The sequence below is a fragment of the Sabethes cyaneus genome, chromosome 2, assembly GCF_943734655.1.
Source record: "Sabethes cyaneus chromosome 2, idSabCyanKW18_F2, whole genome shotgun sequence".
NCBI lineage: Eukaryota > Metazoa > Arthropoda > Insecta > Diptera > Culicidae > Sabethes > Sabethes cyaneus.
In genome coordinates, this window is record NC_071354.1 from 164,714,975 (window position 1) to 164,727,766 (window position 12,792).

At 38.9% G+C, this 12,792-nt stretch overlaps 1 protein-coding gene across 8 annotated transcripts in view; it reads right to left on the reverse strand.

Moving 5' to 3' along the window:
• Window positions 1-8,362, reverse strand: part of LOC128738605 (formin-binding protein 1-like) — a 140,810-nt gene extending 132,448 nt beyond the window's left edge. For all 8 annotated transcript variants that reach the window (XM_053833877.1, XM_053833872.1, XM_053833876.1 and 5 more), the window contains exon 1: window positions 7,496-8,362. In XM_053833877.1, coding sequence (XP_053689852.1) covers window positions 7,496-7,519 — 24 coding nt within the window. In that variant the 5' untranslated portion in view covers window positions 7,520-8,362. The remainder of the gene's footprint in view (window positions 1-7,495) is intronic.
• Between the last annotated feature and the right edge of the window lie 4,430 nt (window positions 8,363-12,792).

The window sequence follows — 12,792 nt, forward strand, 5'->3', positions numbered from 1 at the left end:
GCAAAATATAACTTACGGAATTTGCTTACTCAATCATGCTTTAACTTTCTTATGACAATTTGTACTGGGCATTTCCCGACGCAGTCCATTTCCGTTCGGTGAATAACAGGCTAATCACATTTCAAAATCAAATCACTCGAGCAACGGTTCGGAAATGTCATACGTTTCTTCTGCAAACTGAACGAGCAGGGTTTGCCCAGAGCGTAAAAAGATACGAACTGAATTGCTGTCTGAACTGAACATGCAAGCAGCTGGAACACGATAAGCTGCGCAGTCATACCGATAAGAAAGTGTACGGACAGAGGAGCGTGCGTGCAGTTTCACTGCTTTACTTTATGGTTCCGAACGAAAATGCACTGTCAAGCCAAACACAACCCTTCTTCCGCAGCAGACGTAGTCGTTCCGGCGGCGCAAAGATGTGTTGGTCGGCGCGGTCTGTCGAATGGCCTAGATTCCGATCTCGGCGAGAAAAGAAGCGGCAATCAAGCGAAGAGTGTTGCAAACTAAATAACCAGGTAGCTCAGCTCGAACAGCTGTCGATCGAATAAACAGTTAATAATTTTGAAGGACTGAACTTGAAGCTCATGAAGTGGACTATATAGATGATACCTTACGACTGGCTGGTAAGACGAAACATTGTGTTTTATTTTTATAAACCAATCCAACTATTGGACTACGCTTCCGGGCTGAGAGATATTTATCATCAACCTAAACAATTGCAGGTGGAAAGACAGCAACGCTACCGTGTGCCGTGCTGTGTATTCTTGGCTTTTTTCTGTGCCGTGATCGATTTTCTACATTCCATTCCGCTGGAAGACAATTGTGGACTGATACACAGGTAACGATAGAGGGAAAACAGTAATGTTATATACGACTTAAGTGAGCCGCGAATGTTGAAGTGGCATCAAATAAGCACAAAATATGTAGAATATAATATCAGTAAGAAGTAAATAGTGATTCAGCGAAGTAAAGGAATTGAAAGTTGACGGAGCTTAGTTTGTGAACGAATTGAAAACTACTTGGAAAGGTCAAAGTACCTGAAAATCGCTCTCACAAGAATTTAGTTCGCTATAAGGTGTTTCATACATTGCTTCAATTTCGTAAATTTTCCATGATACAACACTTCTGGAACCTAAATTTGTATAGGTTTAAGTGAAGCAATGCAAACTGTGTCGCCTCATCGTATGTATAGTAGTAAACTTACTAATTCTACATTCTAATTATATACATCCGGTCATTAAATTTGTTTATCTTACGAAATTTACGATATGTTTCCATTCAAAACAACCAAAACAATTTTGCAATGCATATCGAGCATCTGAAGCAACAAGTCAACCATTTCGAACAGGGAGAAATGGCCCTTATGCCTCATTTTAAATGACCATGACAAAAAATGGTCCAACCTTTGTAGCAGCCATAAGAGCATATTTGAAAAATGACACCGGCCTATTCTGTTTTCGTCAGGTTCAATGGTTCTGAAGCTGGCAGAACAGCTTGTAGGTTTGACCAGCTTCACGCACTGTACAACAGCAGAACTGCTTGAACAGCGGAACTGTGGGTGAGAAATCTGCGTGAACCGGGCTTCATAAACATGTTTATTTCCATTTTGAACTGCGATACGGTCATGGTTCGCCGGTTTCGGTGCAACCTATTGTGAGTGTGTGTCGGGTCGGTAAAATGAAGTTTTAGTTCTTTTTTTTCGCTTTCAGTACATTTCCTGCCGTTTATTGCGACGACATATCGTCAGTTCGGATGCAGAAATTCTGCAGCACGTCTGCTAGTCAGAACATCAAAACAATTGAAAAAGGTTTACATATCAATCAGGAATTGCGATAGAAAAAAGTAAATACTGGGGAAACCGTCGATTTAAATACCGTATTGAAGTGGAATATTTCTCAGTCCAACCTAAATTAAGTGAATGAAATGACCTAAATTGTTTCCCCCCTAAACAAATTCAAACTTCGCTGAGCAAGTAGTTTTAGCTGATAAGCAAACCTCGCTCAATGGCGAACTATTTCATCTTGAGCAAACATCGACATCCTAACTGAAATACAGAACGAGCATAGCCCGAAAATCACCGGAACCGGTTCGACAGAGTGAGATCATATTTCGATGAATCAATGCTCTGTTTCTAAAGACATTTGATTCCCAATCGTTCTCAAGAAGTAGAAGAAACCTCCGAAAATCCTTTCAATTCCCCAGCACCGGCCTTTTCCATGAAACCAGATCCTACATGTACAACAACACCGCGCGATTGACGAAGCGCTACCCGACACAGATTCCTCACAGCATCAGGTTTTTTTTCGCTGTTCCGTTTTCTTGTCCACATCATCAAAATCTTCAACTGCTGAAGCTGCTACGGTTAAGTACTTATTCCCTGGAGGCTATTCACCGTGTGTATATGTGTGCGCAACTGTCAGCTCCAGCTCCAGAGCATGTGTAAGTAACACAGCACGGCGAAGTTGTGTTTACGCGTCTGCAGCCTTGGAGCACCGAGCACCGGCCAACAAGCTCTAATCGAGTTGTCTCTTGCCGCCGTCGATTCTCCGGTGTGGATTTTTGAGGTCTTTAAACTGATCCATCAGCAGGGCATCACGGTTGCGTGCCGAATTGGCTTCTTATTGTAGTTCTGTGGAGTTTCCCTTGCAATTAGTGCTGTTGATGTTTGATTTCTCCTGGCAGTAGTGGTGGCATCACAGATGGTTATTTTTGTTTCATATGAAGACGAATAAATATTTTGAAACAAATATAAACAAAGATTTTTGCAGTAGATCCCTTATTACCATTTTAGTAAAATTTGTCTTTCGGCTGCGGCATAAAGGGAATATTTCATAGGAATTTCTAGCTAAAGAACAGGTACAGATTCAAATCTATTGGGTTAAAAATTTGATTCATAAAATTACCATTTCAAAAATACGTTTCGAATTATAACACTATCTTGTTAAAAATGGCGGTTTTGATGACCTGGCAAAGAGTTAGCATGTGCAAATTTACTACATCTGTTTACTAACTTCTATTCCTACGTGGTGCCGGCTGGAATACGCAACTTGGTAGTCGTACGCAAACAGGAAAGGGGAACAGTGGCTCCCGCCCATTCTAAGATGACAGCCCGTTCTCCATCTTAGAATCTACCATTCCCTAGAAAATTTTTGTATTAAATTGAGCCAATTCTTACAAAGTTATTATAAATTATTCCGCCGAACATCGCTAGGCCAACTTTCAGTACTTCTAATAACACTAATTCGACTGTAACTCTAGCGGTTTGAAGGTTGCAAATCGTTACCAAGACAACGGGTTTGTAACCAGATGACAGTAAACCTAGATAAACAAAAAATCTAAGAATAGGTGTTTCCTACCAAACAAAACAAGAACAATTGTAACACAGTATTGTGCCAAATCAACTCAAAATTACTTACTATGATTGAGTATACAGGATTGGCAGATTTATGTGAAATAGTCTACTATATCCGGTAACGTTTTCATTTTTATTGCTGGAGAACTTTTCCTTCTACGCATATGGTCAAATATCAATCGTTACTGCGCGAATTCATACCAGAGCTTTAAATTGATGGATAAAAATAATCAACTTTATCATGCTTTTTTAGGAGAAATTTGATAAAAACGCCAAGAGAAACACTCATTTCTACGCTTTTTGCTTCTGAAAAGTTACTAAGTTACTAAATTTCATAACGTAGGAGGTTTAAGAGCATATTTTAATACAAAAATTTCTCAGCTTTCGAATGAAAGTATAGTTTTTGTACTAGAGCGATTTTAGGGTAAACAGAACCAAAAACTAAAAATGTACTCTGTAACGATTGAGATTTGACTATATGCTTAGAAGGATTTTTTTCATCAAATATGGTCCTCTGTCACCCCCTGAAATATTTGCACTAAGCTACCTAACACCCTGTATTGCTTGTATTTGTGCGACAGTGAAACTTGACTCGAAGCTATCGTCCCCGTTCACGAATAAATCTTGTGTACCGCAAGGCCGTAATTCGTGACCCCGTTTGTACATTTTATCTTTTAACGACGCTACCTTTGCCCTTGAAAGAGGCTGCATACTGGTATATGATGGCGTATTTAAAATCTCCTTGACGATTTGTTGCATCAAGGATTGTCATCATTTTCCAATTCGTTTGGATAGTATCGTTTGTGGATTGGTGCAAAGTGAATAACTTGACTATCACGCTAAATGCAAGGTAATGATATTCCAGCGAATCAAATCGTCTATAGTTTTCCGCTACACAATTGACGATCAGATATTGAAAAGGGTGTGAGCATGTGAATGATCTTGGTATAATTCTCGGTCCGAAACTAGCTTTCGATCATCACCATAAAGTGATAATCTGAAAAGTAACTCGCCAACAGGCATTTTTTTTCCAAAAGGGACAAAGTTTTAAAGACCCGCACTGCTTCCCAGAAATCACCTCTATTTGGGAGCATGTATTTTTTCAGGTTAACTGACTAGTAGGGAGTATCCCTTAGTTGAGTTCGAACGGGCGGCTACGAGTAAGGTCAGGATATACTCAACAATTGTCTGTGCCGAAGTACTTTATGTCATAAATCACAAATTACTATTTTGTAACAGCTTAAGCACCTCGTCATAGATTTATTCGTTTTCCTAGGTTTACTGACCTCTACTAACAATTTCTTTAGCTCTAACAATGATTTTACGCCACGAAATTATTATTTGACGAAGCTGCTGTTGCAGAAAATTCAATCCGATAGTGGTACGTGGAGTGCGGGCTATTGGGGCATGATGGAACTCATACCATTGCAACCAATTTAGATAAGTTAACAATAAAACAAGTTTTCAATACGGCTTCTTGTAATTATTTTCTTTCTTCAAGTTCTAGTCACATATGCGGGTAGTATTACAGTCCTTTTCTAAAAAGATAACAGAAAGGATTTAATGGGGATACGAATAGTTACGGGATACGAATACGAAAAGTATAAATACGGGACATGTAGGAAAGGTCTAAACTTGCTAAAATATTACGAATAGGAACATTAGTTTGTTTATTTCTTTGTCGAAGGGAATCTTTTAGCATGGATCTGGCGGAATGGTATGTTGGCTATAGCCTCACGACTTGTTATGTCATGACAACCTTCACCATAAGTACAACGATTATCTTTTAAGAGACCTGTACGATGTAAATGTGCCTCGAACCAGTAGTGGTTTGTTTGACATAATTTGAGACATCACCCAGATAAAATCACGATTCACATTAAAAGTTTTGAACGATGGTTTAGTTGATACTTTGGGAATAATGGAATGTAACATTCTTCCAAGTTCTCCAAATCTCTCGGGACAAGTTTTACCATCTATTTAATGCCTTCTAACGTAAAGAAGCATATTGTTCGTTAAAGGTGATAGGTCTTTGAAAAATTTCACCGCCTAAAGGGTGTCCAAGGTAAAATTGCAACACACAAAATTAATTCGCAAAATTTCAGTTTTTATTCGATTGTCATCAAACTTTCAGGGCATCAAACGAAACAATTAAATTTAGTTTAAGCGTTTTTATTTTATTAAACTTCGCCTCCGTATCCGAATGCCCGTACTTTGGCCTTAACCAAATCCATGAGATCTTGCACAACCTCAAAATCGACATTTTTGCATATTTACCCATACTTTCTTCATTTTTTCAACTGTTTTGACTACTTAGGATGTTTCAGAAGATTCTGCTACATAATAGCCTAGTATTTCTCGATTATTCGCAGCACTAGTGTATTTGAGGGGTTATGATCTTTAGGCACGAAATCGACATTATTTGCCTTATGCCACGACCTTTGAACAATGGCATGAAGTCAAATCCTACCAGAAGACCGTAGGACAGTTGTGAGACTTCAGAAGAGGAAGAAATCGCTTTTGGAGACACTCTTTCAAACACATCTGGTACCTGGGTCGCAAAAGTTGTACTCCGCCTTCCACATGAATAAATTGCTTGCCAAATCAAGAATTTCTTGGTAAAGTTAGACATTTTCTGTTTTCTGAGGTTCTCTCGAACATCAAACTTATCCTTTGCAGTAGATAGAATATGGGATTCCCAACTTTGTACCGATGCACGAAGTGACAAACTCTGATTTTCGATGTACTTGTGCAGAACTTTTTTGCAAACGAGCTGTTCTTTCGACAACACTTTTCATATCTTTGAGCACCTGCTAAAAAGAATCACACATTATAAACAATGCACTTCGATCTTTCTTCATGCAAATTTGTAATTGATTTTACCCAACGGTTCAAAAGTTAGAGCAATTCGAGTGTGTTGCAATTTGACCGTGGACACCATTATTGCCCCCAGCTTAGCCAATGTATCAGCTTTCTCATTGGTAGTAATTGAACAATGGAAAGGTATTCAAACAAAAGTAATATGAAAACGTTTTTCAGTTAAGGTACTCAAGCGCTCTCGTATTTTTTCAAAGAAATACGGGATGTAATTTAAATCTCTAACTAATCGTAGAGCTTCAATAGCACTGAGACCATCTATAAAAATGTAATAATGATCTAGAGGCAATTCGTCGATAATCCCAGAGGCAGGGCTATCGAGTTTATAACGAACGGACAAATTAACGTTTATGTCTTTGGTAACTCCTAGTAGTGAACATATTGTTGCAGTTGATATTTTGAAATTTATTACATCAAATTTGTGGAATCTGCTGTATCACGCAGATGATCGGGAATGTAACGGGTAGCTTCTAGCATGGAAGTATAAAATAAAACACATTAGAATTATTTGGCAAATTGGGCGGATTTGGGAAACATAAACGAGGATCAATACTTTGAGCCATGTGATTGTAATAAATAGTCATAAAACGAGTTTGAGGTTGAAGTTCAGTTAGCCTTTCAAAGTTTCCAATTAGGTACAAGTGAATCCTCACATTTACTTATCAAAACCTCACAATTAATAATAATACAAGAAGAAAGATTCCAAAAGGGTAGAAATCCATTGTTAAAACCTTTTAAGGAAAAAATCTATTATGTTATGGAACAATAGCTTTATTTTAACTTATTTTTTAAAACCTAATCTTCGTATTCGAAAACACAGAAAATCATATTGAGCAAATGCTCGCGGTGTCCAACCATTTTGCATAAGATTTTTAGCACCTGTGTGTTGCTCTGTTCTTTCATAAGACAAAACATAAAAAAGATTCAAAGCGATACAGAAGCAAAACACGAGACGCATAAGAGTAAGTAGTGAAGAAAAACAATCTCGAAAGTTTTTTAGCAACCAGGTGAACGAATGGCACGAGCAGAAATAAAAGAGGTAAGTAATAGCGGCCAATCAGTTTTATATTGAACTGGATTTTTTTGCAAACCTTTTTTTTTGTGCGACGCAGTTACCGTTGTGAATTGTGGATAAACGGAGCATATCAGCCCCGGGAAATAGTAAAGAAAAATGGACAAACAGATGTTTGTGGCTTGTAGCCACGATCAGGTTGACTGGATTCAGCAAATCGATATTCAAATGCGTGGAATGCAATTTGCACTTACCCAAAGTTCGCTTCCCCAGCTCATTTTCGATGTTTTGTTGATTCGCGGTTCGGTTGATTCCAAGAAAAGACTATAATCGGTCAGAGCCCGCAGAGCGTGAATCACCTAGCTTCCAATATTTCTGCTATCTTATCGATTGTTGCCACTTGCAACCGAAGGTTTTCAATTAAAACAAATATTATTTACGGTTTAAAAATTTCAAAGCATTTTTCATGACGAACACCATCCACATAATAATAGCATTTTTCACTCTTGCTTCGAACGATAACGATTTTCCTGCAGAATTTTTACATTTATCGCCGACCAACACGTAAATAAAAATTCGAAACGGAATTTCTTTACTAGATTTTCTCTACTAAAACACTAAACAAGCAGAAACGCCCCGAAGTTCCCCCTCCTGACAAACCCTCTTGACGGTCCAGGGGAATTGAAAACACTTCACAAGAGCACACTGTATTATTCTTCTTCTTCTTTGCTAGCTTCTTCGCACACTTGCTCCGACACAAACACGGACGCACCGCTGCTGATCCGCAACACACTCATGGATAGATCCGTACACTCCGATGCAATGTATTAAGGAGAGGTTTTCTTTCAGTTGCGAATTTTGCTCTTTGCCTTCATCCTTGAACGAATTTCAGCAGCACTTTCGCGGGTGCTAAACAAATCGCCCACGATTTCTCCATAAACGGGCAACACCAAAAGAAGGCGTCGATCGCGACGAATTTACCAGTTCTAGCCACAAAATATTGTTATTCAACGGCACAGGCAGAATCGAGCACTCGCGAGCAGAGGGCCAATAAAATTGAAGGTGAAGGAAAAAAACTCCAATTCGCGCGAGAGCGTACTAGACACACGTCGTATCACACCAACAACCTGACTCAGACTAAAGAATGAAGGAAAAGGAGGAAAAATGTTTGCAGTGCTGCGGGTGGTGATGGTGATTCTACGAACGCAGCGAGAAAGCAACAGAAAGAGGGCGAATAATGCTGCCAGGGCTGAAATCTGCAGTAATATTGCACGATTGCGTCTGCGTGACGGCCGTCACGGTGACAATCGTGACAACTGACAACAACCCCATAAAAAGTTTGACAGATGGCATTTTACGCGTCTACCGACAAAATAGGGTGCCTTAAGACATCAACCTACTAATCAACCTACATCGTCGGGTTTCGTAGGTAGGTTCATTTCGTCACCCGACTTATTGACGAATTTAATCTGTTTTCGTAGGGTATCAATTAAATCGGTCAAAGAGTCGGTTTAGGTTGCAAGGATTAGTTTGTCAATTAAGCGCACCGATCAATCATCGAACGGGGTCGGTTCTCGTCGCCCGACTCGTCACCCAATTTATTGGCGAATTTAATCTATTATCATAGGGTACCGATTAAATCGGTCAAAGAGTCGGTTTAGGTTGCAAGGATTAGTTTGCCAATAAATTGCATCGATCAATCATCAAACGGGATCGGTTTTCGTCACCAGACCCGTAACCCGATTTATTGGTGAATTTAATCTGTTATCGTAGGGTATTAATTAAATCGGTCAAAGACTCGGTTTAGGTTGCAAGGATTAGTTTGCCAATTAAGTGCACCGATCAATCATCAAACGGGATCGGTTTTCGTCACCCGACCCGTAACCCGATTTATTGGCGAATTTAGTCTGTTATCGTAGGGTCTCTATTAAATCGGTCGAAAAATCGATTGAGTCTGTATATAAATACCTGTATATACCTGTTGACAAATCTGAGTATCGAGGAAATGGCGCTATGGGATGATGTTTGTGGAGTTTGCATCAATAGTTGGTAATTTTACTAAGTTCGAGTGTAATCCAATTTAGTCAATAATTTTAACAAAGTGTTTTCGTACGTACGAGCGGTTTGAATTGTGCTTTATTTGCAGTTGACAGTGACGGTACCATCGGAGGCCATTGCATAGCTAAAGATAAAACGCAGATTGCAAACTTATCAAGGATGCAGCTGCCGAACCTGGGTCTAACCCAGGTTTAGCCGCTCTGATTCCGGCAGGGCAGTACTACCACAAACTAATTTGTGGTACTACCGATACAACGATCACTTTCTTAGCCAGCGGGCAATTTTCCTAGTTACGCTTACAGTCTACTTAGAAAAGGAGGTTCTTGTGAGCAGAGATGGAGCAGCGGAAATTTTGGGAAGTATGTTTCGGATGTGCAATAAATTCTTGAATTATATATAACCTAGTTCATTGATTTCAGTGAAAACCAAACAAGTCGATGGCTTTCATTTGGATATAAAAGATTATCCTGCGGGCGTTCTTCAAATGGCGTCCGAACTGGTAACATTTTTGTTGCTACTGAAGCGGCCGAGGAGCCATAAGGTATTGCAATTGCTAATTTTAACAGTGAATCAATAATAAAAATCTGAGTTTCAGGATAAAGAAAGTCTACCTGCTAAAGCCATTAGACGAGGAGATACGGCTTGAACAGAATCGCATTGGCAAGAAAGCAGAGACTGAGCGAGCAGAGACTTTGTTGTGTAATAATTTTTTAAATAAAAGATAAAAGAACATCGACAATGTGAATTCCGATCGACTATAGGGTGTTTAATATTCTGTCGCCAGCACTAAATTGGACTTGAATCGATCAAATCGGAGGAGGAATCGGATGAGGAAGTAAATAAATCAAACTAAATAGGCGGATAATTGGAGGCATAATGTTATGCAACCTACACAACCCGACGAAATAGTTGGAATAATAGGTATATACAATTGAGTTCCCTACCAAATCGGAGGAGGAATCGGATGACGAAATAAGTAAGTCAAAATAAATAGGCGGATTAATCGATGCAAAAATTTATGCAACCTACGGAACTAAACGATCAGTTTTATATCCCGATTAATGAACCTATTTCGTTTAGTTCCGTAGGTTGCATAATTTTTTGCATCGATTAATTCGCCTATTTATTTTGACTTACTTATTTCGTCATCCGATTCCTCCTCCGATTTGGTAGGGAACTCAATTGTATACACCTATCATTCCACCTATTTCGTTGGGTTGCGTAGGTTGCATAACATTCTGCCTCAATTCATCCGCTTATTTAGTTTGATTTACTTACTTCGTCATCCGATTCCTCCTCCGATTTAATCGATTTTAGTATGGAACCCAATTTCATACATCTATTAATCCTCCTATTTCGTCTAGTTCCGTAGGTTGCATAATTTTCTGCCTCGGTTAATTCGCCTATTTAGTTTAATTTACTTATTTTGTCATCCAATTTCTTCCCCGATTTAGTCGGTTTTAGTAGGGAGCCCAATTGCATGCACCAATCAATCCACCTATTTCGTCTGTATCGATAAATTTTATCTCCCGAATAATCAGCCTATTTCGTCTGCTTCCGTAGGTCGGCTCTAAATGATCACCCTACTAAACAGCCATCGTAGTCGGTTCTAGTCGGTCGATTCTGTATGCATGCGAATCGGTATATTCCCCTGTAAAACTCCCATAAGGGTAGGTTGGTGAATGTTGCAAGAATCGACCGATTCGTAGGAAGCGAAATAGGGCGATTCACCCTACGCGAACCTACTAAATAGGGGGAAAAGTAGGAGGGATTTTTTATGGGGAATATTGTTTGTTGTTCGAATGTAAAAATGTAAACATTGTTGAATTTTGCAGATCAGCTAAAGAGGATCATAAATGAACGGACAACAAGTTTTATGGATTGTGGCTTTGCAGTTTTCACAAATTTCAAAGAGAATGTGTAAATACGCAAGTTTCTTATCAAGTCGAGACGCTGTTCGAGAGCAAACTTGACAACGGCTCGACCAACATGAAGTTAATGTTTGCGTTAATGTGTAATATTTCGAATGTTTGATTCGCACGATTGTGAAAAAGTATTCTGAGCCAGTGCCTTCAGCAAATTATGGCCGCAAACCACTATAAAAGTTTGAATCCGTTTAGTTATGTTCCACTTCAGCTGATCTGTAAAATTAAACAATGTTTACATTTTTACATTCGAACAACCAACACCCAAGTAACAATGGTAGCTGAATTGCAAGAGCAATGGCTGTTTACGGGTTGGTTTAAGGCGATCAAAGCTGCATAAAGTAAGCACTTAAATGGTGTTTAAATAAGCGATGTTTAAGCTACTTTAAGTTTTTCAAACCAGTTTTCTCCCAAAAGCTGATAAACAAGCTTAATAGCGGATTTTTCTGCTAAACAATCTGCTTCTCAACAGCCAAAATCTCTTCAAATTTAAAAAATGAAACGCGGCCTTTTTTATTTTGCTGTAAACATGTTTCGAACGCGATATTTTTAATTTCGAATTACTTTAATTCGTATAAGTAAGCTAGCTAATTAAAAATGCGTGTCTTTTTTCCGGGAATTGAACCCGCCATCTTTTGATCCATAAGCACTCACCGTATGATCCGCCCCATTTGGATCTGCAGAACAGACAGTGAGAATATCTTTACACCTAAAGCCTAGCCCGCCTAGCGTGAAGCAGTCGATAATGTCGATAACGGATAAGCTTTTGCTGTCAGCCGAATTGCGAAATTCTATGATCTGACAGTAAGTGTGCTGTGAGCCGGAAAAAAACTTGGTAGAAGTTCGTAAAGCCACTTTAACACCTTTAAGCAGCCCTAAAGTAGTTTGAAAGCTGTGAGCCTAATGAAAGCTTCCACTCTACATTTTAACACCTTTAAGCAGCCGTAAAACGGTTTGATTTTTATGGTTGTTGAAAAGCAGATTGTTTAGCAGAAAAATCCGCTATTAAGCTTGTTTATCAGCTTTTGGGAGAGAACTGGTTTGAAAAACTTAAAGTAGCTTAAACATCGCTTATTTGAACACCATTTAAGTGCTTACTTTATGCAGCTTTGATCGCCTTAAACCAACCCGTAAACAGACATTGCTCTTGCAATTCTAGATAGAATTAACAAAACGGCGAATGTCGCAAATGTAAACAAAACGAGTGAGAGTTACTTTTTGCTGGACCAGCATAGGAAAACCAACCCTCACTCGGTTTGTTTACGCTTGCGACATTCGCCCTTTTGTTAATTCTATCTTCAATTCAGCTACCGTTGTTACTTGGGTAGTCGCCATTATCGCTCGTGAAAAGTTGGCAGTTTTGATCGGGTTCTTTTTTCGAGTGTATTTTCGCCCACGTTTGTTTATCGAAAATCTAACAAAAAACGGCAGTGCATCTGTCAAAACTTTTTTGTTTAATTTAATTGTTAGTAAATATAAGTTTCAGGTAAATATAATTGAATGGATATAGCATTAGAAACCGTATTGTACAACGTGTGGCTAGTGATTTATAGAACGGGATTCATGTT